This window comes from Cloeon dipterum, chromosome 4, assembly GCF_949628265.1.
Source record: "Cloeon dipterum chromosome 4, ieCloDipt1.1, whole genome shotgun sequence".
NCBI classification, from domain to species: domain Eukaryota; kingdom Metazoa; phylum Arthropoda; class Insecta; order Ephemeroptera; family Baetidae; genus Cloeon; species Cloeon dipterum.
In genome coordinates, this window is record NC_088789.1 from 20841047 (window position 1) to 20867902 (window position 26856).

The 26856-nt window shown below is 40.5% G+C and overlaps 5 protein-coding genes across 12 annotated transcripts in view; 3 read left to right on the plus strand and 2 right to left on the minus strand.

The window, feature by feature from the left end:
- The first annotated feature begins 1162 nt into the window (after positions 1-1162).
- LOC135944727 (lipase 3-like) lies at positions 1163-3557 on the plus strand. Its single transcript, XM_065491874.1, has 9 exons — positions 1163-1420; positions 1483-1674; positions 1734-1911; positions 1969-2086; positions 2339-2582; positions 2771-2929; positions 2980-3064; positions 3118-3260; positions 3317-3557. The coding sequence occupies exons 2-9, from the start codon at positions 1483-1485 to the stop codon at positions 3464-3466; spliced, it is 1269 nt and encodes a 422-aa protein (XP_065347946.1). The 5' UTR covers positions 1163-1420; the 3' UTR covers positions 3467-3557.
- A 1486-nt stretch (positions 3558-5043) lies between these two features.
- LOC135942435 (uncharacterized) lies at positions 5044-11964 on the plus strand. Its single transcript, XM_065488555.1, has 14 exons — positions 5044-5189; positions 5249-5426; positions 5674-5791; positions 5848-6094; positions 6154-6312; positions 7288-7662; positions 9466-9642; positions 9847-10039; positions 10091-10205; positions 10256-10499; positions 10560-10718; positions 10897-11127; positions 11184-11489; positions 11552-11964. Exons 1-14 carry the CDS (start codon positions 5079-5081, stop codon positions 11867-11869), a joined length of 2931 nt encoding a protein of 976 aa, XP_065344627.1. The 5' UTR covers positions 5044-5078; the 3' UTR covers positions 11870-11964.
- Positions 11965-12068: 104 nt separating this feature from the next.
- LOC135944729 (glycoprotein-N-acetylgalactosamine 3-beta-galactosyltransferase 1-like) lies at positions 12069-13771 on the plus strand. The gene is made up of 5 exons (XM_065491876.1): positions 12069-12454; positions 12519-12813; positions 12868-13006; positions 13059-13512; positions 13565-13771. The coding sequence occupies exons 2-5, from the start codon at positions 12714-12716 to the stop codon at positions 13697-13699; spliced, it is 828 nt and encodes a 275-aa protein (XP_065347948.1). The 5' UTR covers positions 12069-12454; positions 12519-12713; the 3' UTR covers positions 13700-13771.
- Positions 13759-16069, minus strand: LOC135944726 (uncharacterized). 2 transcript variants are annotated; one of them, XM_065491873.1, is made up of 11 exons: positions 15883-16069; positions 15714-15828; positions 15514-15659; positions 15044-15461; positions 14818-14888; positions 14726-14759; positions 14596-14672; positions 14439-14541; positions 14138-14388; positions 14057-14083; positions 13759-14007 (listed from the first exon to the last, which is right to left on the minus strand). In XM_065491873.1, exons 1-10 carry the CDS (start codon positions 15940-15942, stop codon positions 14081-14083), a joined length of 1278 nt encoding a protein of 425 aa, XP_065347945.1. In that variant the 5' UTR covers positions 15943-16069; the 3' UTR covers positions 13759-14007; positions 14057-14080. The 2 variants fall into 2 exon arrangements, with proteins under 2 accessions (XP_065347945.1, XP_065347944.1); XM_065491872.1 differs by having other exon boundaries at positions 14053-14083.
- Positions 16070-16332: 263 nt separating this feature from the next.
- The window catches only part of LOC135941683 (uncharacterized), a 57970-nt gene continuing 47446 nt past the window's right edge, over positions 16333-26856 (minus strand). The window contains exons 26-38 of one of the 7 annotated variants that reach the window (XM_065487318.1): positions 26138-26677; positions 25707-25819; positions 25433-25555; positions 25264-25347; positions 25006-25129; positions 23944-24378; positions 22905-23334; positions 21365-21645; positions 19636-19734; positions 18936-19093; positions 18693-18873; positions 18575-18626; positions 16333-17297 (exon numbers count right to left, since the gene is read on the minus strand). In XM_065487318.1, coding sequence (XP_065343390.1) covers positions 18588-18626; positions 18693-18873; positions 18936-19093; positions 19636-19734; positions 21365-21645; positions 22905-23334; positions 23944-24378; positions 25006-25129; positions 25264-25347; positions 25433-25555; positions 25707-25819; positions 26138-26677 — 2607 coding nt within the window. In that variant the 3' untranslated portion in view covers positions 16333-17297; positions 18575-18587. Of the gene's footprint in view, positions 17298-18574; positions 18627-18692; positions 18874-18935; positions 19094-19635; positions 19746-21362; positions 21646-21668; positions 21829-22904; positions 23335-23943; positions 24379-25005; positions 25130-25263; positions 25348-25432; positions 25556-25706; positions 25820-26137; positions 26678-26856 lie in introns of those variants that run through there. The other 6 variants (XM_065487317.1, XM_065487320.1, XM_065487319.1 and 3 more) reach the window with 6 other exon arrangements.

Consider the following 26856-nt stretch of genomic DNA (forward strand, 5'->3'; position numbering starts at 1 on the left):
CAGCGGCTTGTTTGGCCCACAGGCACTATCAAATCACTTCTAAAACGATCATTTTTAAGTAAATTTTTAAATTAATCTCAAACTGCGAAACTGGACTCTTTATTTTATCTTTTATTTGTATTTTTTTATTTAATTAAAATGCGAAGGATCTGAAATTTGGTCAAATGACGATAATTCCTACCTTGTAAAGCGTAATTGTGGGATGCTATTCTCGTATTTTACGAGACAAAATTACGCTACAAATAATACACTTAAAACCGACTTTTTAACTGGATCTTCACAGGCTTTCAAAATATTTTGCATTGTTGACTGTAGGAAGTAGTGGTTCATTGTGTCTATTATTTGTGGAAATAAGGAAATCTGGACCAAGTTTGAGTTGAATTTAAGCTTTTGCCAAATTTAGTGTCAAGTTTAACGATACACGTCGATGATTTTTCGCTTGATTTCGATTCCTCTAGCTACGTTGTACGAATTATGAGGGGAATTTCCCTTCTGCTGGAATAAATCTTTATTTTCAATTAGGAGACAGTGCTCGCCGCTGATTTGCACGAAAACTATTGTGACGATTATTTTCTTCGCAGTTTAAACAGGGGATTTTTTATTTTTAAAGAGAGTTTTGATTAAAGGATAAAAATGGATTTTTGCAATTTTTCTTTTACAGCCTTCTTAGAAAAACACTTTGAAAATAGACGATTTTTTCCTACTAAATTTCATTAATTTAAAAATCAACATTTAAATATTTGTAGAATTTTCGTCATATCAAAAATTGACTCCACACACTGGAGCTTGTTTTGGCCTCATTTCAGATATCAACACGGTTTGATAATAATATTGTGTCACTTGTGCTCATCTAACATTTGAGTACATATTTTCAACGGCTGAATTACGTAGCGAAGAAATATTGATTTAAACAAACAGATTACCTTGTTTTCAAACAAGCCGATTACTGATGCAGCAAACACCAAGAACCTTTTCATTACTGAGCATTTGCTTCGAGGAGCCATTATACAACTCTGCCTGGATTAGTCAAAATCGAATTAAAAATTACGCCTATATACTTAGACTCACCACGATGTCGCCGGGAGATCTGAACTCGGCATTCGGACCAAGACCTCGGCTATCGGAGAGAAGCGCGAGCGGAAGATTATGCACTCGTAATATAGATTAAATGTTATGCGTGTTTGCGGTTAGCGCGCGGGGAGAGCGGCGTATTGATATTCGATCGACTTATTCACCTCGGTAACACGAAAAGCCACTCGATCGTGTTGACCACTCGCGAAGATGCAAATGATACCCCTGGCTGATAACATTGTGCACGCGGCATGCGTTATCGTCGCTCTTGATTAGCCCAGCCCGCTCAGCAGATATATTGGCCGTGCAAAATATCACTTTGATATAGTTCGGCTCGGAGGAAATCAAGGTAAGTCGGGAATCAACAACACGACAATATTTTTCAAAAATATTGTTTTCGAAAATATTTAGATGAGACAAATCGTGGTTTTGGGGCTTTTGAGCTTGGCCGTCGTGGCCTACTCGGGCATCAGCCCTGCCAGAGAGCTGGACTTATCCTCCCTGAGCCGGATTTTGAACTCGAATCCGGAAAAACTGCAAAAACTGCAGGAGATGCAGCGTTTGTGGAAGCTTGACGACCACCCCGACATCGGCAAGCCAACTGTAATGTTCTCCTGGACTCTAATATGAAAAGGGAATTAAAAATAAAAACTTCACTCCAGCCTGACATGATCAGACGGCAAGGCTACCCCGTGGAGGTGCACTGGGTGACCACCGAGGACGGCTACATTTTGGAGGTGCACCGAATTCCGAATCCGGGCAAGCCGCCAATTTTCCTGCAGCACGGACTCCTTTGCGCCTCCTCCGACTGGGTCATGATGGGCTACACTCACGGACTCGGTGAGTTTTTTTTTCGGTGTTTATGTTTGTTCGGGAAAAAATGTTATTTTCCTGCAGCTTATCTGCTTTTCGATCGCGGATACGACATCTGGATGGGCAATAGCCGCGGCAACACCTACTCGAGAAATCACACCACCCTTAACCCCGATACGGACTCTGAATTCTGGAATTTCAGGTGATTTTTTTATTTAAATGCTGACAGGAAAATTAGAGAGTGTGATGTTTGCTCTTTAAAAGAACGACAAGTTAAGTTCAAGAAAATTAAATAAAACTAATAAGGAAATTAAGAAGCTGCTGAAGGTCTGTTGCGTCTAATCAGGTTTTAATATTGATCGAGCTTTCTTATTTTTTATTGTTTCAACACTTGTGCAAAAAGAAATTATTAATTTTTCTTATGTAACAATTTCACTTTGAAACCGAAATTTAGTTGGCATGAAATGGGACATTTTGACATCACGGCCGAAATCGACTACGTGTTGGAGCAGACGAACAACACTGAGCTCGTCTACATGGGCCACTCGCAGGGCACGACGCAGTTTTTCGTCATGCTGTCCGAGAAGCCTGAATATAACGCCAAAATCAAGCAGATGCACGCGCTCGCACCTGTAGCCTTCATGAGCGGAGTGCGCAGCCCGCTCGCTCTCATCGCACCTTTCGTCGACCAGATCGAGGTGCGTTAATTTTATACCAATTTTAAAAAAAATGTGCATCTGCGGTTTTTAGTTAAATATTCCATGCTGGTATAACGACTTAATCTCTCCTTGTTTTCACAAATTTAGAATGAATTATATAATTCTTAAAATTATCCATTCTAATTTACATTTTTCTTCACGCTAAGAAAAATTAATTAATTTCACAGTGGATTATGAGCATGTTTGGCGTGGACGAGTTCCTGCCAAGCTCCGGCTTCATGGAATTTATCGGGCAAGCTTTGTGCAACGATGGTGCCTGGACTCAAGTTATTTGCTCAAACGTCCTCTTCCTCATCGTCGGATTCGACTCAAAGCAGCTTAACGAGGTAATTCCTCCTTTTTCTAAAATAAACCAAAATTAACCAAATAACATCAGACCGCACTGCCTGTAATTATGAGTCACACGCCTGCCGGGGCAGCCACGAAGCAAATTCTGCACTACGCTCAGGAGATGAACTCTGGTAAGCGAGAATGAGGTTTTGCGGGAGTAAAATTAACTCTGGAAACTTGACAGCCAAGTTCAGGCAGTACGACTACGGCTACTTCGACAACATGGACCACTACGGCCAGCACGCGCCTCCGCAGTACGACCTGTCCAAAATCACCGCCAAAATTTATTTGCACTACAGTGAAAACGACTGGATGTCGCATCCTAATGTAAATACATAAATTATAATTTCAAATCTTGATCTATTTATAAATTTTCAATTTAGGACGTGGTTGAGTTGTTCGAAAAGCTGCCTAATTGCCTGGGCAAGTTCCGAGTGCCGCTGCCTGAGTTTAATCATCTCGACTTTTTGTGGGCGATCGACGTTAAAGAGCTGCTGTACAACACAATTTTTTCTCTGCTCAACAGAGAGTAAATATTAAGGAACCAATTTAATAAACATTTTTACGCAACTAAAAATTAATCAGCAATGATTTCGTTGATCTTGATGTGAATAAATCTGAAAACAGCAACCGAATAATTGTTTTTGCGGATGTGTGTTAAATTAATAATAAATGTGTGAGTGTGCAGTGTCAACGAGGAATGGAGAAGTGCCCAGAAAACCGTTTTTATATGTACAGCCACAAGAGAAAATTTTTTCTTGAGTCGGCATGACAAAAATCTTCAACGTCATTAAATCGTTTCATCAATTTATTTACGTTTTTTACTGTTGCTCGAATACATAACACTCTGAAAAATAATTCATCCAAACAAACCAATGCCACCATTTCGATGATATAGAATCAATTGTCACCTTTTCTCAAATAAAAAGCCTTTTGAAAATCTTTTTATGTTGCCGACAGTCATAATGGCTCTAATTAATAAGCAAATTACTGCCTCTTATCAGAGCTTTCTGCGTTCAACGTGGCTATCAGTCGAAGAGATTAAATTAACAATGTACCTAAGATGTGAGAATGCGTATAATGAGTTGTTTTTATTGGCATACTCGTATAGTCAAGAGTTCTTGACTACTCATAACTGCGGCGTCAAATCACTTCAGTTATAGTTATCTAACATACTTATAATATCGGGAATTTTATGGTATGAGTGTCTTATGTCAAGATTTCTTGCTTCAAATATTTGACAGATGGATTGAGAGGGAAGTAAAACTGGATTTCGAATTGATTAACCGCACTTTCACGTCAATTTTTGGAGTAAACTGTTGGGAGCGTTTGAAATCAAATTAACTCTAATTGATGTGAACAGTTAGAATAATAAACACCTTATAATGTGAAGCAGATAGCGCCAGTTTCTTTCTGATAATGATAAATTAAATGATTTTAATTTTTGTAGCGTAGTAGATATTATGCAATGAAAAGCTGGCATGGTTTTGAGTGGCAAACTTAAAATCTCGGCAATCTGAGAAAGTCTAAAGCACTCTCCAATGTTCATGTGTAAATTACAATTATTCAAACATATATGTACGTATTTTGGGAAAAAATCAAGGATTGAGAAATTCGTCAGCAAATAAATTTAGCTTTTAAAATATATTTCCAATATTTCTCAGTAACGTTCGACAAAGGGTTGAATTTTGATTTTTGCATCAATTATTGATCGATTTTTGCAACACTCAAATTTGTGTTTCATTGAGAGAAGTTACTGAGGAAAGGCGCTGTAATACAACGACAAAATGAAAGAGAAAAATTAATCTAGAAATTATCATTCCTACTGGTTTCTATTGCGGCAGATGTGACACAAAGGGTCCGACGTTTGAACCTACTTCTGCGTACCCAAGTCAAGGACGCAAAATTATTTTAATATTGCGATAAGAAACAATAAAGATGCGCGTGGGTTCTTATAATGTCAAGAAGTGTGTGTACACCTTTTGCCCCATCGAGATACGGCAAAAAACACTCTTCAGCGCTCAAATCAGATGCACGCGTTCTGCGCGCAGATTTTGCGTTCGCGAGCGATAAGCTGCGGTCAAGTGGAAGGTATAAAGGAATGCGGAGGCCGGCCTGAGCCATGTTTGCCGAGCCCCTGATACCATGTTGAAGGGTTTTTCCGCGCTGTGCTGCTGCCTCGGGCTCCTGCAAGTTTCTTGCGCCTTTTCCGTCAGCAACCGTGCCGAAGTGCATCCTGATGTAGGCCTCAGCACAGTGAGTGAATTTTAAATTTAAATTAAAATAGCAGAAATACACGATTGCCTTGTTTGCAGCCAGAGATGATCGCTCGACGCGGTTATCCGGTCGAAACACACTTTGTGACCACCGCGGACGGATATGTGCTGCAAATGCACAGAATTCCTCAGCCAGGAAAGCCTGTGGCCTTCCTGCAGCACGGATCCTTGTCCAGCTCAGCGGATTGGATTCTCATGGGACCGGAGAGCTCGCTTGGTAGGTTGATAGAATTGTTTTTATTTTGCACGAAACAAAATATTTTGATCACAAAACTCCGTTTTAAATTTTTTTTTGTGATGCAAAATAATGGAAAAAACCAAATTAGTGAGGAAGGGGAGTCAAATCAACTCGACTTACTAAAAAGGCCTCCAGGAAATCAATAATTTTGTGCTGATTTTTTTTCATTGCATAAGAACCGAATAATCCTTTGGTGGTGTCCTCATGTAAAACGAATAATTTCTAGCGTACTTCCTGTTCAACAATGGATACGATATTTGGATGGGCAACTACAGAGGCAACACCTATTCGAAAAACCACACTTACCTCTCCACGGAGAGCAGTTCCGAGTTCTGGGAGTTCACGTAAGGATAAAAATTAAAATAAGCAATTTTCAGTAATTAAAAAAAAAATTGAACAGCTTCCATGAAATGGGAATCTTTGACTTGCCAGCCATGATCGACTATGTTTTGGAGCAAACCGGTGAGACACAGGTGAACTACGTCGGTCACTCCATGGGCACGACCGCCTTCTGGGTCATGGGCTCCGAGAAGCCCGAATACAACGCCAAAATCCGCCAGATGCACGCCCTCGCCCCTGTGGCCTTCATGGGAAGGGTCAGGTCACCGCTGCTGCTCACCCTCGTTCCCTACGTCTGGATGTTTGAGGTAAACCGTTGTTTCCTTTTTGAAGGAAATTTATAATAACATTCATAAAAATTTATCAGTGGTGGAGCAACGTGTTGGGCTCTGGTGAGTACATGCCCAGCAGCGAGTTCAATCAGGGTGTTGGCGCTCAGCTCTGCGCCGATGGGTCCTACATGCAGGACATTTGCTCCATGCAGATTTTCATGCTGTGCGGCTTCAATCCTGAACAGTTCAATGAAGTATGTATCTAATCATATTTTTAATCTTTACTAAGAACAAAATCATAAATGATTCTTAAAATCACTTTTCAAAAATTAAAAATATAATTGTAAATTTCAAGGAAATTAATTTTTCATGATGAAAGATTCAGAAGTTTTCTATCTCTTATCCAGTTTTAAAAGGAAGGGAGGAATTTTCAGCTTGGGATGATTTTCAAGAGGGAGTTTTGTCACAGGGAAGGCGAGATTCGTTTTTTTACAAGATTGCCTCACTTCTTGCTTTCTTCTTGATAACACTCAGAGCAGTGATATAGTTTCCAACGAGAATAAATCTGTTGTGTGGACTTTATTGTACTTGTTTAGTAATAATGATCTGATTCTGAGACCTTGAGGGGCTGAAAAGGCTGCTGTTTAGTTTAAGAACGTGCGATATAATTTATCTTTTTGGTTAATTTAATTTTTATATCACTGCAATCCTGATAACATTTACAGTTATAGTTATTGATTTAGTTTTATTAAATGTCCACATGCGTATCAAATTTTCATTTTAAAATTCGAGTTTTATAGTTATTGGAATTTAGCAACAGATTGTTTCAATAATGTTCATTAATGTAATCAGGACCGAGAAACAATTGAATTTAAGATTTTGAAAAATCAAACGGTCCGTCAACGCAATTTGCTTGATTTTGATTTCTCTCGTCGCGATCTACACAACGGCTGGGTGCAAATTATGAGGAAAATTTCCCTCCTGACGAAATAAATCAAGATTTTCAATATGGGGACATTGCAGATTAGCATGCAAACACTGTAGCCGATTTTTCCAGAAATTTCAAAAACTGCAACCCAAATTTTTTAGAAATAACTTCAAGAAAAGGCATAAAGGATTTTTCACAATTTTTCTGTACAACTTTATTTTCTTCAAAATTTATTTTTCCTTAAAAAAAACTTATTTTTACAAAAATTTTGTAGAAAAACTAACCCTCTATTTTCTTTCAGACGGCGCTGCCAGTGATGAATAGCCACTCGCCCGCAGGCACATCGACCAAGACCATCATCCACTTTACAAAGCAGGTCATCTCATGGGATTTCGCGCAGTACGATTACGGCTGGGCCGAGAACATGCTGGTCTACGGCCAGATGCTGCCTCCCAACTACCACCTGAACAAGGTGACGGCGCCCGTCTACCTGCACTACGCCGATAACGACTGGCTGGCGCACCCGCTCGACGTGCAGAGAATCGCCAACAACCTGGGCAACCTGAAGGCCATGATCAAGATGGCGCCGCCCATGTTCAACCACATCGACTTCATTTGGGGCATCGACGCCACCACCCTAGTCTACGAGCCATTGCTCACTCTGCTCGGTCAGGCTGCTTAAAAATTCAAATTAATAAAAATTTCAATTGCGCCATGATTGACATTTCTTGATAGTTCACTAGTTGGTGCCCTGAATTTGAGGACACAGAAGGGTACATTTTATAAGGGTCTGATTAGCGATACAAATAAATATTTAGTTCTGTCAAACCAATATGTGTCGCTTTTATCTCTGATTTATTAAAGGTGAAATCATCCCGTGAATAAATCTCTTGAGATAATGCTGTAAACACGAAAAGCACTCGAAATGATGGCGCGATAGCATTTCTAATCACTTGAGGAGATACAGCCCAGAAAACTGCAAATCAAAAACAACCGCAACGGATTGATGGAAAAATAATAAGTGTGGTGCTGATGATAATTAAATTGATAATTCCAACGAGGACAAAGAAAATCCATTAAATTGTCTAACCAAATCCAAACAATACATTTTTATTTATCTCATTTTCCAGTGGAGTTTTTCAATTTAATCGAACATATATACATATTACCGGTGGCGCCTTATTGTTTTGGTCTGCGTAAACAAAAATATATACTATGTAGTGCGCCGTAGCAACGAAACATCAAAATCATGCCACTTTAAAAGAACGTTTTCATTCAACATTTCGGAAGAAGGTGCGGCGCTGACAAGAGCTTCTCAGCACGTGTGCCAAGGTACGTGTCCCTCTATGACGTAAAGAGCCTACCCTGACTGAAGCAAGCGCACTATTCCCCTAGTAAAGAAAACAAAACGACTGAAATAGGGCTGCCAGACGATCGCGTGACACTGCCGAGCAACCAATACGCGTGTCGCGTGTGTCATTCACCCGCGCCACTAATAGTCAAAGGGTATTGTTCAACTTCAAATTCTTTTCAATCAGCTACTTATTTTTTTACTCTTGCCCGTTGGCTTGCATTGTTAAGGCACTCTCAGGAGTGTCAAAGCAATGGGAGGTATTTGAGCAATTCGGAGATCTAATACTGGCTACCTAATGTCAGAAATGGCAAAAAGTGGTTAGTTTAGTGACTCGAATTGCTAAAATTGCTCAACGGGCGCCGACTCGCTACTTGCTGGTTTGCACCTTTCCAGCATGCGTGATTTGGCTTCACGGGACGAATGTCTAGCGTTTCAATGTAGTCCTCGGTGCGGAGGCAAGTGGCCCTTGAGTGGACTGGGTCCCTGTGCGGCCTGGTGCGCCCATGTTATCCGTTCGCGGTGTTATTGGGACCCGGGTTTCAGCATTCGTGCTAGTGCAGTGCGCGCCCTTCCCGGTCCTCGGACAGGGATAAAAAGAGCAAAAAAAAATTGGAATTTTACTGTAAGAAAATAAATTAGGACAGCAATTAGAATAAAACGCTTGACAAAATTTATTTTTATAACATCATTAAAAGCTGAATGAATTTGGTACGGCAGGTTAATCCTCAAATAATTTCCAACCTGCTTATCAATGATTTAATCTTTTTAGAACGAAATTTTGTAGCAGATTTTTATTTTCTATCCGTCATCGGCGCTGTTCGAACGATATAGGGAAGCCACGCGGATGAGTGTGATACATAGCCTCTCTGGTGCGTTGCTCTCCGCAGCAATGTATTATTAGATTAACTTGTGTCGCCTCGAGAGTCATACAGTATGCATAAATATAGAAAAGCTCCCACTTCCTCTGTTCTCCGCGCTTCAGCGCGCAGGACAAAACTAAAGCAGCCGTCACTCATTGTCAGTTGAGGACTTTCTTTCTACGTAGCGTCCTTGAGTGCCAATTGCACTTCTTACCCAGAGTGGTGACCCGACGAGCGGCTAATTTGACTGTGCGTGTGCGTCTAGGAAATGTTCCCTTTGACGACGAGGACCTCGCTGGCGGCCCGTCTGATTGCTCTGGTGCTGCTATTGGCCAACAGGGTCGGAGGTCTGCAAATTGTCAATAGCGCCAATGAGGAAGTGTTTGCGGACCACTTGACCACGTTTACAAACGCCAATGATGATTACGTCGACATAGACCCAGTAAATAATTGCTATGATTTATTACTTATTGATTTCACATTGAAAATTTAAACCGGCAGTTATAATAAATTAAATTAATTTATGCAAATTCTGAAAAGTAAAGCCAAATATTTTTAGATAATTTTTTTAGATATTCTAACTCCAAATAAATTCACATTTTTTTTCTTTTTAAATTGTTAATGATAATTTTTTTCAATTTTTCAGGCAATGATGATAGCCAGGGCGGGTTACCCTGCTGAATCTCACATTGTGCCAACAGAGGACGGCTACCTTTTAACCGTTCACAGAATACCGCCACATAAAAATGGTCCAGGACATAAACACCCGGTGCTTCTGCAGCATGGACTCGTCTCCTCCTCCGCTGATTGGTTAACTCTCGGCCCTGGAAAGGCTTTAGGTTTTATTTTTAATTTTTAATATGCAGCCAGATTTTTACTTTATGTCGCAGCTTATGTGCTGGCGGACGAGGGATACGATGTTTGGATGGGAAACATTCGCGGAAACACATATTCAAGAGTGCATTTTAATCTCTCAACGTCAGATCCCAAGTTTTGGGACTTCTCGTAATGAAATTAAATTTTTAACATTAGCAAAACCTCAAAGCATTTTTCAGTTTTCATGAAATGGGTTATTACGACGTGCCAGCGATGACGTCCTTCATTCTCAAAAAGTCGGGCCAGGCCCAGTTGAGTTACGTGGGCCACTCGATGGGCACCACCATGTTCTGGGTTTTCTGTTCGTCGAGACCTGAGCTGCAGCACAGGATCCGCCAAATGCACGCGCTCGCCCCTGTCGCCTTCTTGACCCGCATGAAGAGCCCGCTGAGAACCATGGCGCCTTTCGAAAGAGAGCTTCAAGTGAGGAAATTTCCGCGTGTTCATCAGTTTTGATCATTTTTTTTTGCATCATTTTATAAGATCTCCTTGGCTCTTATTGGGGAGCATGAGTTTTTGCGACACGGCGCAATCACCGGATACTTGGAGGAGGAATTTCTCAAGATCAACCACATTGGCACCAAAGGAGCAGAGTACCTGTTTTACTTCATTTGCGGCTACGATCCTGGTCAATTCAATAAGGTGAAATATTGTAGCCAAACAATAGAAAGTAGTCCAGCGATTTGCTTTGTTATACGATCCAATTGTCCAGGAATTGAATTTATCGAGCAAGCATGTCGATTTTACTGCGCCAGACCCGAGTAAAGGTAACCCACCCGTTTCGCGTGATTAATAATCCTGCTCTTGTTCCCATTCGCAGACTTTGCTGCCCTTGATTCTGGGGCACACGCCGGCCGGTGCGTCAACGCAGACTGTGCTGCACTTCCTGCAGGAGGTCAACTCTGGCAAATTCAGGCAGTACGACGAAGGGAATGCGGCCGGCAACAGGCGCAAGTACGGAACGCCCGAGCCACCTGAGTACGACCTGAGCAAGATCGAGGTGCCCGTCTACATGCACTTCAGCCTCAACGACTATCTCGCGGCGAAAGAGGTCATAAAACTCCTTTTACGAATGTGCTATTAAATTCAGATTTCTTTATAAATTAGGACGTGATGGAGCTGATCAGTAAGCTGAGGAACGGATCCGCCACTGCAATGCAGATTCCCTTGAACACATTCAACCACCTCGATTTCATGTGGGGTAAAGACGCCAGGAAGCTGGTCTACGACCCTTTGATCACTGCCCTGAAGAACGGATCGCACAAGGTCAAGGACAAGCTGAGCAAGGAAGAATTGAGCAATGACCTTGCGTCGCTGTCCGCAAAAATGTCCGAGGGGAAAAATTTTCTTGTCACAAGCTACAGAGAACACGCTAAGCCAACAATTGACCAGCATGTCAATCTGTTAATGCAGGTAGAATTTAAAATAGAACGAGTGACTAAATAAAATTAAACCAATCAATTTGTTCTTTAAAGCTCAATGAGCGTCGTGTGAGTGCTGAACTGGCGCAACACTGGGGCCCAAACCTTCTTGGCTTTCTAGAAAAGCTGGAGAAGCGTGTGAAACTAATGGAGAAGGACTCAGAAGCGAAGATCGCCGCTTTAGGAGCGGAGGAGCAGGAGTGGTACCGGTTGGCCCTAAGCAAGGCCAAGCTGTACCCTGATCTACTGGTGACCAAGTCAGCACCTTACCTGAGCAGGATGCTCTCCACCCTTTCGCAGAAGGTGAATGAAACTGCTGCTCAGGCCAAACAAGCACCTCCAGCTGCTGTCGAGGGAAAGGACTTAAAGTGAATTGTTTTGCAGAATATAGGCTAAGAGTGTTGATAGAAATGGTCAATTTTTTATATTTGGTTAATAAATCTGAAGCAACCATGTTTGCATTGAAATTTTCGGATTTAATTTGCTCATTTGCATTCTGTATGCATAAATTTTTAGGACCAGTGTGCCGATTTATTTCTTTGAAAATTTTCTGCAGTGTCTTTATACTTGGCATTTCTTACACAGCATCTATAATTATTTTTATACATGACTGTTGACTGTTATCAAGAGTAAAAACAATACAATTCAATGCATCAGCCGAGGTTGACGTCACTGTGATGCTGCACTTCCTCTCTATTTTATCACACTATCCAGCACATGGGGACCGCAGTTTGTGTGTGTCGCGTGACGGTATCACCATCGTACGACACTGATATGTTGAAATCTAGGCACAGAAAATTTTTCAAAACATTTTTAAATTTCCCTTAAGAAGAAAATGATGAGGAAAACGTTTTGGAGGCTCGATTGTCAGCTACTCTTGGCGTTCACAGTTGGTGCGATATCTGGCTTTCTATTATACGCTGATTTTGCTATCGCGCAGCATCAAGTGACTCATTAGTAATGTGACGCACTATAGGGCAAAAAGTTTACATTTTCATCACGAACCGCAATGATTTTACAGTAAGCACACGCAAGTTGGAAAAGGCATTGGAGAGATGAAACAGGACAAAACTTTATTATTACGCAAATTACAAAAAATAAAATCAGCAGGTCTAAAATTCATAGTTTTTTCTTTTTTACTTAATTGATTTTTAAAATAGAATTCAAAATTCTCGAGCAGAGGCTGCGTAGACAACAGCGTTTAATTTGCTGGATAATGACGCACTCGAGGAATCACGCGAGTAAAGCACAAACAGTGAGAGCCACGTGGGGTCGCTTTTGTGACGTCACCCTATTTGTGAGCGATGAACTTGACGGTAGAGCTGAGGTTATCTAAATATGACATAAAAATCCAACGATTTTGTAAACAGAAAAATTATTTCCGATGATCAAAGTAGAGGCTCCGCAAGGCAGGGACAGTCTCTGGCACAAGGTACGCACCGCGTTCAAATTCATCCATTCAAATTTTTCGGGAAAATATGACTGGGTGATGAAAGCTGACGACGACACGTAATTCCTGACATTTAATTCCTCATTCACCCAATGACTAACTTTAATTCAGATTCGTAAACGTCCAGTCGCTGCGGGAGCACTTGGCCTCGTTCAACCCTTCGCACGCCTTGTACTTCGGAGAGCCGCTGGTCAGCGGCTATTTCGGCGATGATTCTGAATACATGGGAGGAGGAGGAGGCTACGTCCTCAGCAGGGAGACCGTCGACCGGTTCGTTAAGTTGTTGAATGATTCACGAACTGACGACGAGATCGGCTGTGACCGGCATGCAGCCACTTCAGGAGAAGATCCATACATTGGCAAGAGCATTTTTTTTTTAAATAAATGTATTTTTAAATTCTCCTCAGGTCGTTGTCTCCATTTGCTGAATGTGACGGGCGTGGACAGTCGTGACCGGACAGGGCTGAACAGATTTGCGCAGCACCCTGGGCCTACGAGAGGGGAAATTTGGTCCAATACGAATTTCTGGTATTGGCAATTTCAGAAGTATTCGTCCACAACTAAAGTCTGCTATGTCGTGTCATTAGATCACTTAAATTTTATATTTTTCTAAGCAGGAATCCAATGTTGGCTGCTGCTCAAGCGCATACATCTCTTATCACTACGTATCGCCAGCCATGATGCACCAGTTCCAATATCTCACTTTTAAAGTTAACCCTTTTGATACCAGTTATGTTGTGCGTAAAGCCTAATCTTAAATTTTAATTAAGAAATTAGGGTGAACATTTTGTAAAATAAACCGATACTCAAATAGAAAAAAAAAATCAATTTTTATTTTCAAAAGATTACAGTTACAATTTTAAAATCATTTATTGATAAATATGTGCGATAACTTCTCAGCGCTCCAATTAAATCCAATTATAATTATCATATGAATAACGTTATCTATCTTAACATTATCTTAAAATAATCTAATAAAAACTGTGTGGTTCAGCCACACACATAACAATGACTATTACTTGTGCTGCTCTTGATGGAGGAAGACGCTGTAAGCCCAGAGCTAAAATCATGCAAAATCAAAACTTTATTCAATTTAAACTTTTACCTACTCCAATCCTAATATCCCACAGCCGTTACTAAAAAATAATTGTATAAAAAGGAGTTTTTTTTTATACAATTTAATGTTGCACCTCGCAAATAATGGTGTTCATGAAGTCGCACGCCGAGTTCTCCAGCGTTGTTACCGCCGTGTTGTTGACGTAGTTGACGTTCAAACTGACGCACGGGGCGCCGTTGGTGCTGGCATTGTAAGCGACAGGAAAGCCAGGTGACCAAAGCGTCGCGTTTACTTCAGTCCAGGGGTTTGTGCACCACACATATGAGCCGTTGCAGTTGCGCTGTCTTGCACTGGTCCACACATACCACGACATGCTCCCCATGCCTAAGTAAATTGAGGCTTTTATAACAGCTCTAATAGAGGCTGAAATTTACTTTTCAGCATGCTGGAAATGCAGGTAAATTTATCGGGTGTGTCGATGGAGAGCACATTCATTTTCAATAAACAGCAAACTCTGAAGGCACTCTCGTAGTTACCCTGGAAACCGCAGTTGATTTAATTTTCCAATGTAAATACTATCAAATTAATTACCGATGCCGAGCCACTGATGATTTTGTAAGCTTTGTTGCAAGTTTCTCCATTTGTAAAGACCATTCTTCTAGGAATTTCTATGAAATCACAATTTTTTATGAAAGAAAAATCAATTATAATAGAATCTTACGATTTCCATTTAAAACACTCGATACTTGCACTTCCTAGTATTCAAAGCGAGTTAATGAAAAGAAATTAAAGATCCGAAAATGTATTTCTCACGCTTGAACTTGGTTGAGGATTGGATTGAGAACAATTGATTGCCAAGCACATGTCAGTAGAGCAATTGGGAGCTACGGAATATTTGAGAACTATACTACAAAACAAAATCAGCTTTGTAAAGCATATTTATTCTATTTGTTAAGTCGTTTAAAAATTATTAGTTTTGTTCCTATGACTTCTTGATTAGCCACATTAATTAAATGCGAGAAATTATTTTTAATCTTACCAGGTGTTGTAGTGGTTGAAAAAGTGGTAGTTGTTGTGCTTGCTGTTGAGGTTGTTGAACTTGCAGTGGAGGCGGTGGTCGAGCTAGTTGATGTGGACGCTGTTGTTGTTGTCGAGATTGTGCCGTTTACTGTGGTGAACGTGGTTGTGGTCAGCGTGGTTTCTTTTGTTGTTGAGTTGGGGTGGATTGTTGTCGAGTTATGGTTCCCAGTGGTCGAGTTTGTGTGCAGAGTTGTTGCATTCGGATTAATGGTTGAGGCGTTCGCGTCGATGGTGGTGGTCTCCACGGTCGTTTCTTCAGAAGAGACGGAGGTTTCTTCTGAAACTGTTGTTTCTCCTCCAACAGTAGTATCCTCGCTGGCCGTCGTTTCTTCGCCAGGGGATGAGGTCTCTCCGTCTTCGTACTCACTTGGAGTGGTCTAGATTTGTTTGTATATTTTCGTGGAATTTTTTTTTATTTCTATTTCTCACAGTTCTCTTCTTTTTTATTTTGATTATGATTTTCCGCCGTCTAGGGACGTTCGTGCAGGATTCCATCCCGCAACACCTGATTATTATAGCCCGTCGGTCTTTTATGTATTGTCTTTCCATCAGAGCTCTTCCCATCGTCATTCGGGCTTTATTTTATTTTTAAATAAATAATATTCAACTCCCAATATTGTGAATTGAACCTTTTCTCGATAGAATGCTGGCATTTAAATTCTCCTGAGGTGCTATACTCACAACTAAATTTGTGTCTGATTGCTTCTGTGCGATGTCGCTCTCACAAAAAGTAAAAAATACAAGCTGTTTTCAATATCAAAAATTAGATTAGTTGCTGGCTCAAACTGAAATTTTTACCACTGTTGCTACTAAAACAGTCGAGATTACAATCGATCTATTAACGCATCCCATTTTCATCTCTTGTAATCATAGTTTTTACTCTCTGGCTGCCATAACTCAATTGCTCTTTCCCAATCGACGGCGCAGTGCTGCACGCAGAGCTGAAGGCCGTTGTCAAAGCAGGACACAGACAGGAAGCGCAGGCTGCGTGATGGGTCTCAGTTGTCCTGTTTCGCATATTGTATTCGATCGGGCACGGCAACTAAAACTTGCGCATCGCCATGGAAAATGTTTTCAATAAATCTAACTAAGTAATAAAATCCAAAATCAATTGCCTAATGAATTTTGACAGAAAAATTGAAAAAAATATCTTAAAAGTTTAAAGCAAAGTATGATTAAATGCTAGAATATAAGAGGGGATGAACATGATGTATTGCAGAAGGTATTGAAAAGATAGTCCTCGACACATTTAGTTTTGCAACAAATTTATTATCAAGAAGCAGAATTCAATCTTTCGTAACGATTGTGTAACAATACGAAATTATTATTCTTTCCCTAAGCGGCGTGTTATTTCTCCAGTCACAAGAACGAGATATTTTTGTCATTTTCAACATTTTGTTTTTTGAGTCTCAAGCTCGCTCCTCGTCGAAACCTGCTTTGGCACTCGGCGCGCTAGCACACATGGATTCTCTTTTTTTATTTACATATTGTATACAACATTTTATGTCTTTCGCGTGAAATGTTTAACTGGAACTGTGTGTGTCGTGTTATTTTTTAATATCACTAATTTCATCCCCGAAAAAGGAAGATGTGGCTTTTAACACTATCAACATTGATTTCCTCTCACAAATCCACAGCTTCGCTAAATGTACACACGAAATTTAATTTAACGTTTGAGTGTATAGTAAATTAAATGTGTAAAAACTAATAAAAAATCGCAATTTTCGCAACAAGTTAAAGCGGCTCCGATTATCTAAACAAGCTGAAATGCAATTTGCACGTCGACAACATTCATTCACTCTTTATTAAAACGGCAAAGGCCAAAAAGAGAGTTTGGAAAACACCGAAACTGGCAAAACTCACAGAGAGATGTCCAGCAAAACATTGGCACCTGCTCCATTTACCTGCCGGACGCAAGAATTTAAAACTACCTTCTAAAATATCCGCTATGCACGAGAGCAGCTCATAAAAAATGTAAGAAAAACACGTGTGAGTTTGGGTGGTGTTTCAATTTCCGCATGCTAGGCTTCATCTTAGTCCGTTTTGTTCGTTTGTAGCACCAAATTTCGCTTCTTGTCAGTGGCGAGAGACGATTCCTAGGTTTCCTGCTCGATTATGGAGCTGGTTAACGAGATCGGTGAGGCTGTGGTCGTGTTCAGGCTGCTGCGTCGTCGCTTCAGCTGCTTCCAGAATCGCCGGTCGAGCTTTTCATCCTAGAAAAATATGAATACTTCCATCACTTTTGGGGTTTTGCACAAAATTTTAAGCCATTATCTAGCAAAAAGTACCCAGCATCGAAAAATTTGGAACGAGTGTTCACAGTTTTACTCAGAGAATCGACTACGATTGCTTAAAGTAAAGCTATATGCAGCAAAATTGTGAAAAATCTTTTTTCTTTACTTGAAATACTCTCTGTGAAAGAATTTAAAATTTACCATTTTTCTGTTTAAATTTGTGAGAAATTCAGCTGCAAAGTTAGCATGCTACTCGAGTGGCTCCTTATTGAAAATTGTGATTAATTTCGCCAATAATATAGAGAAAATAAATTCATAATTCGCACACCGTTGGGATAGATCGTGAAGAGGTGAATCGAAATCAAGTAACAAATAGCGAACACACCATTTAACTTCGCAAGAAATTTGGGTAATTCTGAAATATAGCTCTTGCTCTGTCCTGATTTCACTATTGCAAAATTTTGCCTAATTTCACAAACAATAAACTCAATGAACTACTTTCTATAGTCAACAATGCAAAATGTTCTTAAATTTCGGCCAATAAAAATCTAATTTAAATATGTATAGACCCGTACATCTCCACTTCAGTTATCAAAAATATATTTTTATTGGAAAATGCTAATAATTTAATTTGTATAAGCATTTGCACAAGTTATATCAACTCTTTTTTTTAACCTTTATTCACTTTATTTGCGTTACTCTTCCTTAATTATTCACATCCTGTATTGTTTTTGTTATTCGGATATTGAAACTCTACAGATGAAAAACATAACGAAGATGAAGGTAACAGTATATTAAGTAACATCAATTGTTGGTCACAGGATTATATTTAAAAGAAATTTAAATTTTATTTTAACGTATATAAATATATGAGTGCAAAATTCTACAAAAAGAAATGTTATACTAAGAAACTTATTAAATAAATTACAAATATTATATAACATAACAAAATAATTGTTTAAAAAATATTAAGTTCTCAGTGAGATTAACAAGTAAGAAAAAATGTCATACTGTGTTCTTTTAGTAAATATTATGGCTAAATAAGTTTTTGATTATCAATTTCCTTGAATGCATAAAAGTCTAATAGCAATTAGGTAATGATAGTTCGATTCGAACAACCTCCCAATTAGACTTGAGTGAAATAAATTATTAAACATTTATAATCTAAATGCAAACTTTAGCAGTCTAAATCTGACAACACGGCTCTAGCGACGGCAACAATAATAATTTAACTACGCACTCCCATCTTTATTTACCTTCACAGTGATTTTAAAGCCAACTCGAATATTTTTCTTTCAGCCCTGACGACTGCAAGATGTGTAAAACCAAATTATAAATCGTGTTAAAACCTCGAGACGCATGTGCGAAACTCACCAGGAAATCCAGAGGCACCGTCTCCTTCACGGGAGACTTGTTGGGGCCGTTGTTGTTGTTATTGTTGTTGGCTGCGACGGCGGTGTTGGCGCCGGCGTTGTTAGAGAAGAGCCTCAGCAACCCCCCGCTCTTGTTTTCTTCAGAACGACTGCCCCCGAGGATTCCGCCCAGGGGGCGAAGCCTGAAACGGTGAGAGACGCATTTTAGTTTCGAAAGGCCGGGGACGCCGGTGCGGCTATTTACAGCTTTGACGTCTGGCTGCGCTCCTGGCGGGGAGACTCGACCCCTGGAAAGTCCCTGCGACGACTGCTCGCCAGCTTCAGCCGCCGAAGTAAGCCAGAGGAGCCGCTCATTCCTGGCCCGTTCGTAGCGACTCCGCAGCCGCTCGGCGGCTGTTTGCCCTGATGGTGCGGCCCAAATTTAATGTGTGGAACGACAACTACTTTTCCGATCAATACACACACACGCACATTTATTTGTAATCTACGCACAAAAACTACCAAGAGACGTGTGTTATTCTAGAGAGAAATGCGGCTATATGCAACCTGCTACACGAGTATGACGAAATAGTTGCATACCTCTGAATTTGCAAAATTCGGGGCATACGTGGTTGCAATATCGAAACACCTGGTTTTGGGTATGCTCAGATGCTGTGTTTTATTCGCTAAAAAACTTTCCAGATGCTTGCGGTTAACATCACTTCTTATTTATCAAAAACAAAACATCGACTATTTTTGGCACTTCTTCTTCGTCAGCAAACGAAATGCAATCACAATTTTAGATCACACACCGAATTCCGAAAGTAAAACTATATTAATTTATAACAAATAATGAAAAAAAATTTTGCTCACGGTGAAAATGCATCGAATTCGCAAAAAGAACGAAGGAGAACGAGAAAGGAAACGAGAAGCAAGAGGCAAAGACCGCAAGTCGGGCGTCCTACCTGCGGACAGTGGATTGGCGAGCCAGTGTCAGGAAACGCGTCCGCCCAGCTTCCCTGTCCAGGCTTGACGAGGCAGCCACGCCGGGGCGGGGGCGGTGCCTACAAGTCCCACCAACACAGCGCACAACGCATTATATGCATGACTGACCGTCTAACCGACTAGACTTGCAATCTAGCTCTATACTTTCTTTACACAAGAAGGCCGCCCCTAGCAGCAGAAATCAACGTCAAATACGACTAATTATGAAAATGGAACCAAATATAATGGAAAAGCATGTTGGACCAAAATCAGGAAATTTTTAATTTATGTAACACCCCCCAAATTTATGTCAGTAAAATGAAACTTAAAAAAACGTGCAAAATATATTTTTGTCTCCCTTAGTTGCCTTTAGGTTGAATTTTGGGTAGATTGAAATTTAAAATTAGTTGTGATTGATAATTTTAGATGGATTTAGATTCTCAGTTTGCTCTGTTTGCATTTTTTTCCTAGCAATTCTCCAAGAATGCCAAATTTTAAGATTTAGTTCATGGTTTCAGATTTTCAAACTTGTTTTAAGGTTTGCATTTGTGAATTTAGATCTTTTACGGTGTAAAGTAATCACAATTATTTTAGACTTTTTCATTTCGCATAATTTTTTCCAAACTTGGCCAAATGATCGAAAACTTCATTTTGAAATCTAGCAAATCACATATTCTAACTCAAATTTTTTATCAGCAGCAATATTATAGAGTCCCTCAATTAAGACTCTAGTTCTGAGCCCTTTTTGGTTCTAAAAATAAATTATGAGAGTCTCTCTAAGATTAACTAAGGATGCGTTTCTAAATATAACCGTCAATTTCGTGAAGGTTGCTTTCACTTCTATCGCGTGCTCCGTGTTGACTATATTAAAATTGAAATTTGACATTATCAAAACCGTCGCATATCACCCATAAAGTTTATTGTTACAAAATTGATTTAATTTTGCATAGCAACGATTTATATGTAATTTGCTTTTGAAATTCTGTATCAAATATAATTTTATTTATCAGATATAAAAAATGTATGCTAAAAATAAAAATAAAATATTTATTTTTCTAAATTTAAATTATTATATATTTATGAATAAATTAATAAATACAATAAACATGTTTAAAATTATATTTTAATAGTTATTTTTGTTTTAATTTACTTTCACTTTAAAACTAACAATATAAAAAAGTAACAAAATGCCAACAACAGAGTTGTGATTTTTTGAAGCTCAATATTGGAGTTAATTGCATTGAAAACTGAAAACCCTTAAATTGGCTACATCTCTAGACGAAATTGACATTTTAATATTTCTGGATATGAACCAACCGGTTTTATTTTTCTAGTTAAATTTGGATATTCCTTTGAAGTTTTAATTTTGTAGAAAAATCTAAAATCTAACAACGAGTGTAGACTATTTTGCCTATATTTGGTCAGTTTCTGGCAGCAGAGACGGCTCTGACTGTTTAAAATGTGGCTCAAATGTACATATTAAAATTAATCTGATGCGCAGAAAAAAATGTCAACCCCAGTATGATGGAATTCTTAATTGAAAATCGTGTTAAATAAAAAAGAAACAAATATATATCAATTAAATAGTCAGCTAAGGGAGTGTCCATGAATAATCCAAGTTTCGAGTTGAAAATGACAAGAGTATAACCAATGACAAAAAAAACGAAACTCTGCCAGGGGCCAGGTGTCATGTGAGTGGTGATTTCTTACCTTGCCCCGGTCAGGGCTGCTGCCGCCGCTGGAGGAGCTGTCGCTGAGCAGGCGGGGCCGCGGCCTCGTCTCGGCGCCGTCTTCCTCCTCGTAAAGCGGCTCGAGGCGGCGGCGCGGGTAGACGCGGGGCGGCGCCGTCAGCAGTCGGGTGAGTTGGTCGTCGTCGTCGGGCGACCACGAGCGCTGCCCACCACCCTGGTGTTCGCTGCCCACGCACGGGAACAGCGACACGATGTCCTGGCTCGAGCTCAGCTCCTCCTCGGTGTCCTCGGGCTCGCCGCCTGCGCCACATTCGCACAAACACACACGGTTAATTTGAGTTTCTTTTATAAGGTTAATTTTTGGTTTTGTCCGGTGTTTTTTGGGAGGGTGGTCAGATCAGAAAACGCTGCCTGTTTGGAATCGGGCGAAAAATTTGGTGGACTGCAGTTGTTTTAGCAGACTTGATTTACCTTTCTTCTTGTCTGGGGGATAGAACAGAAAGAAAATTAATTACTGATCAAAATTTTGATTTGTGACGGATGGGGTGAAAACTATAATACGTATAAATTTAGCGATACCTCAGCAACCCGCATTAAAATCAAACTGGACTTGCTCAGTTGCATTTATGTACATATGTATAAAGGCAGCAGTACATCAAAAATAATATCTGACACTTTTGTATTTACCAAAAAATAATGAGTTTGGATTATTAACAAGTTTTTAAATGAAGTATGAAATGTGCCAAAGGGAAATAGTAATTTTTAGCATAAATCTAGTTGAAAAGTGACAGACAAACTACACATTGTGGTAATTTAGATAATAAAACCACAAAAGAAAATCACCAAAAAATTAATTTTGGGATGTGTCTGAGATTGATTATTTTTACCACCGCAACAGGCTACGCTACAGGGCCAAACGGTCCGTGGCTACTGCAGGTGTCTGGCTTAAATCATAATATCTCCTAAATTGTGTAAAAATAAAATAAAACAAAAGCATTGAACGAAGCATGAACTGACAAAAATGGCTAATTGTAAGGAAATTTTCCAATCATTTCATTGATAATAAGCAAAATGCTTGTTCACCGCTTAGTACTATTAAAAATTATCCAAAACAATCCTTATATCACAATTTAATTAGTTGATATTTTAGTTGATTGAAAAGTGAAAATTTAGCTTATAAACTCAAACAAAATCATATAAGAGAGCCATCAGAAATTTGCTCAGAGCATAGATCTCTACCGCGCCGTTATTACTTGTTTTCATGGTGGTTTTAAATATATCAATTTGAGGGTAATCACCCTGTAGTGGTTCCCGCACAAAGTACACCTATTGGTAGGCACTACAACCCCTTAACCCACGCAAATTTATAGTAAAATCTATATTTATTGATTAAAAATTATAAAAATATTTTTTTGGAATTAGATTTTCTTTATAGCAATGGGTATTTTTGGATTTAACTGTAAATTATTTACAGTAAATGCAAACTTCCCAGCCAGACTCCATCAGACGCCATCTAGAACAGTCCTGCGTGGCGGGAAAGTAAAAAAAATCGCACTTACCTTCCGGCGTGCCCCACTCTTCCTTGTCAGAGACGCTGCTGTCTGGGCTGCCGATCTGGTTGGCCGCTGCGATGGCGGCGGCCGCGGCCGCTGAAGTGGCCGGCGGCGGCTGCGTTATTTTGCTGAGCGGCGCCACGAGGACTGTTGCTGGGGGCGCAGGAGCGGCCGCTTTGGCCGTGCTGGGGCCGGCCCTGACCGTCGGGGGCGCGGGGGCGGCCGGCTTGCGCATGTCGGCGGGCTTGGCCGGGATCGGCGGCTGCGGCGCCGGCGACTTTTTGTTGAACGAAGAGTAGATTTTGGCCCGCACCGGCACCGCCGGTGCCTTCGTCTTGAGGGTCGCCGTCGTGCCCATGATCACCGTGTGCCGCGTCACCGGCTGAGACGACGTCGACGCCGACGCCGACGGAGTGGTACATTTGTTCTGATACACCTGTGGCAAAATCGATCATTATAACATTCGTGATAGAAAAATTAAAATAAAATACTCTGAATAGACAGCTTCAGATGTAATAAGAATGCAAGCACATGACAAAGGTGCAAGAATATTTTGTTTAAATAAGAAATTAAATTGCAATAATTATGCTGTTTATTTAAATATCTTACTGTGTAATTTATTGCAATAACACAAAAAATGTTTTTATAAAATTTAAATTTTTTACCCAATTTTTGATCAAAAAGAAAGTTGTTAAGGTTAAAATTTAAACTATAACAAACAAGAATACTTAAAGAAATTTTATGATTTTGATGAATTCTTGGCGTTTGTTAAAAATTTATAATTTTTGTGTGTAATTTGTTTGTGCATTGCAATTGGGGGGCATATATTTAGAATTGTAACAATATCTGATGTATGACCTCGCCAAAAGACAATAAAGATGATAATAATAATAATTCAAAAGATAAATAATATTCCGTGAACAAATAACAATATTAGTTATGTATTAAATAATACTTTTGCGTCGAACCAGCATTGTTATAAACCTATAAATGCCAATTTCTGAAGATGAAAGATGAGTGGAGATGAGTCGAAGTGATAACTTACATTCGGGCCTACCTTGGTCAGCTGGGCCACGGTTCGGGGCTGCTCTTTGGGTACGGATTTTGGGGTGCTGGGTGCTGGGGCTGCGGGTGAGGGGACCTTGGGGGCGGGCAAGGTGGTGTTTCCGGGAATGGAACACGACGAGGAGATGGTACGGGGGATGGAGGCGCCGATCAGTGTGGTTGTCGCCGAGACGGGATGCGGCATGAAGCGGTCAATTGGCGGCGCGTTGTCCTTGGCCTTCAGCTCCTCGAACATTTTGGTTTTCTCGGCCACCGAGGGGCCCGTGTGCACGCCCCAACCTTTAAGCGACTTGCTCTTCATGTCATCAATGGTCACTAGAGCCTTTCGATCGGCGCCCGGCGAATTTGGAAGCGGCGCGGCGCTAGCGGCGTCGGAGGCACCACTCCAGTTGTAGCGGATCTGGTCCTTGGTAAACTGAAATGCAAACCAATCCGGCTGTGAGGTCTTTGCAGGCGGGTCTTATTTGTCTTGTGGGGTCGAGGATTGGCTCCGAGAAATATTTGACGTACTATGATCGGTCTGTACATATTTAATATGTAAATATTTTACTTTAAAAGTGAACGAAAATTAATAGTTCTTCTTTGTGAGGAATTGACTAGAAATGGTTGGCTATGAGAGAAATTTCAGAGGAAAAATTAATTATGTATTTCTTTCTCCCTCGAATTTCTCTCATATAGTTTCCATCCTTAGTTAACTCTGCGACACTTATTTATTTTTTCTGTTTTAGAATATTGCTATCAATTACGTCATCAGATATTCCTCGAAGCATCCTCCTGTATTATCACGGGCCAAAACGGAATTTTTGTTTCCTCCTTATTTGTGCAAAAATAAGATAATTAAGCTCTAATTTGGCGAATCTCTGTAACAATCACGGATTTTGGAGCGTTTAAACACACCAAGAAAGCACTGCAATAGAGAAATCCAATCGAGTGATGATAGATAGATAGAGATACTGAATTTCGTGCAGAAGAGTAATTGATTGCTTGGCGTGCAGTCGGCCGGATCCGCAAAACTGTGGACTACAAGGAACCAAAGTGTCACCTCGATTTCCTCCTCGGCCGAGTCACTCGACTCGTCGCCGGCGTTCGAATTGGACAGAAGGCCGTCCTGGCCGGCCGTGTGCAAATTCTCCAGACTTTGCAGCGTCCCGTACTTCCGCAAGTTGCTGCAAAATGCGAGAGACTCGTGTCACTCTTTGCCTCGTGAAAAGCGACACAACAAAACAGACACAGCAGCTCTAGCCAACGGTCCAAAAATTCTACCAAGCACGTGAACGAATGATTGATAGGGAAACATTACTCGGCATGCTCCGGAGCGACATTTTGCTCTTCCTCAGAGGCGCTCGAGTCGCGGTCGTCCTCTCCGAGCTCTTTTAAACTGTATCTGTATACACGTGCAGAGAAAAGCGATTTAGTGAACGGGTGTCAGAGTGAGAGCACAATTAATTAATTTTGCTAATGATCAGTACTTTTCTGTTTGACTCAGTGTGGCCGGCTGCCGTGGCGGGGGCGACTCGAAAGATTTGTGGCTTCCTACACTCGGCACCGGACTACCTGCTCGTGCTGCCGCGCTTTCTACTTTAAAGCATGCACTGCAAAAAGGTATAAAAGTGTGTTTGTTTTCTCTTTCGATTAAATGATTTTTACAAATTGTGTCTCTGGAAAACATGCGTGGAATCTCGTGCTCAACGTGTGAGTATGTCTGTTTTTGGGTTTTATGAAAATGGTTCGAACGGCACCAACCTGTTGGACAGGGTTCTGGCGAACGGCTGCTCCTCGTAGTCCGAGTCTTCGTCTTCATCGTCGTTGCACGCGTCGGCAACCATGTTTGCAGCCGTTTCCCATTCAAACTCAGTCTGTGAATCAGCAAAATATACAATTTCTCTGTGAAGGGACTATTTCGTGGGCGCCTGTGCAAAATTTGTAGCAGCAAATTTCTCGTTTTGTTTGGAAATTGATCTGTGAATGGAAGTTGTGAGGAGTCAATGAGCTTAAAAATGATTTAAATGAGACCGATAGTAATTTTTTAATTTTAAACAAGTTTGACTGAAACTCGAATCCATAAAATATTTTAAAATCATTATTTTATCCGGGATTTAAAATGTTTTGTTCAGCTTTTTAAATGAAACTTTCTTTTGTCATGCAAAAAATAAAATGGTTCTCCCTGTGGCTACCTGTTTGTCGTTGTCACCAGCGATGCTAACGTCTGACGGCGTCGGCGGCACGATGGCGATCATGGGCACCCTGGTGACCTCATCATGGTCCCTGATGTTCTGCAGGGTGATGCCCATCTCAGACGGCAGCGGCTCCCATTTATCGCCCTCCTCTGAGTCGTACTCGCTGCTCGTCGAGTCCAGTCTCGTTTTATTGTTGTTGTTGCTGTTGTTGGCCGCTGCGTTGTTGGAGCCAATGTTGTTGCTATATGCGCTACGGCCGAAGGTGGACGCCAGGGGGCTACCGTTTTGCAGGTCGCACCCTGACGAGCTCGGTTTGTAGTTGAAAATGGGCGAGGACAGCGCCGGAAGCTTTTTGTACAGATCCTGCCTGAAGACGGACGGACTGCCGCTTAGCTTCGGACTTCTCTCCTCTTGTTGTTGCTGCTGCACCTTGCTGCTGTTCGCACCCATGTCGGCGAAGAAGCTCTTTTTCGCCTGCTCCGTCGTTTGCTTCGGCACTAGTTTTACTATCGCGATTCCTCCTGACTTTACCGTCACCTAGAATAAATTATTAATTTTTATTTTTCCTTTTAAAAAATTAATCAAGTCTTATCTGAAATATCCCAAAAATGTCAAAAAATTAAAAACCTAATCTATGCTGAAAAATTCATTGAACAGCTTTTGAATGAAACGATAGCGTTTTAAATGAACGTCATGCAATTTATGCAGCATGCGAA

What these genes read in the sequence shown, in the direction of transcription:
- LOC135944727 (XM_065491874.1), top strand. Translation starts at nt 1,483, where the DNA reads ATGAGACAAATCGTGGTTTTGGGGCTTTTGAGCTTGGCCGTCGTGGCC. An exon ending in CTTTCGTCGACCAGATCGAG is followed by an intron (nt 2,583 to 2,770) that starts GTGCGTTAATTT and finishes TTAATTTCACAG; the next exon opens with TGGATTATGAGCATGTTTGG. An exon ending in ACTCAAAGCAGCTTAACGAG is followed by an intron (nt 2,930 to 2,979) that starts GTAATTCCTCCT and finishes AAATAACATCAG; the next exon opens with ACCGCACTGCCTGTAATTAT.
- LOC135942435 (XM_065488555.1), top strand. Translation starts at nt 5,079, where the DNA reads ATGTTGAAGGGTTTTTCCGCGCTGTGCTGCTGCCTCGGGCTCCTGCAA. An exon ending in CGGCCCTGGAAAGGCTTTAG is followed by an intron (nt 10,040 to 10,090) that starts GTTTTATTTTTA and finishes TTTATGTCGCAG; the next exon opens with CTTATGTGCTGGCGGACGAG. An exon ending in CCCAAGTTTTGGGACTTCTC is followed by an intron (nt 10,206 to 10,255) that starts GTAATGAAATTA and finishes AGCATTTTTCAG; the next exon opens with TTTTCATGAAATGGGTTATT.
- LOC135944729 (XM_065491876.1), top strand. Translation starts at nt 12,714, where the DNA reads ATGACGCACTCGAGGAATCACGCGAGTAAAGCACAAACAGTGAGAGCC. An exon ending in TGTGAGCGATGAACTTGACG is followed by an intron (nt 12,814 to 12,867) that starts GTAGAGCTGAGG and finishes TTTTGTAAACAG; the next exon opens with AAAAATTATTTCCGATGATC. An exon ending in AGTATTCGTCCACAACTAAA is followed by an intron (nt 13,513 to 13,564) that starts GTCTGCTATGTC and finishes TTTTCTAAGCAG; the next exon opens with GAATCCAATGTTGGCTGCTG.
- LOC135944726 (XM_065491873.1), bottom strand. Translation starts at nt 15,942, where the DNA reads ATGAAAATGGGATGCGTTAATAGATCGATTGTAATCTCGACTGTTTTA. An exon ending in CTGTTTTAGTAGCAACAGTG is followed by an intron (nt 15,829 to 15,882) that starts GTAAAAATTTCA and finishes TATTGAAAACAG; the next exon opens with CTTGTATTTTTTACTTTTTG. An exon ending in TCATCAGTGGCTCGGCATCG is followed by an intron (nt 14,542 to 14,595) that starts GTAATTAATTTG and finishes TGCGGTTTCCAG; the next exon opens with GGTAACTACGAGAGTGCCTT.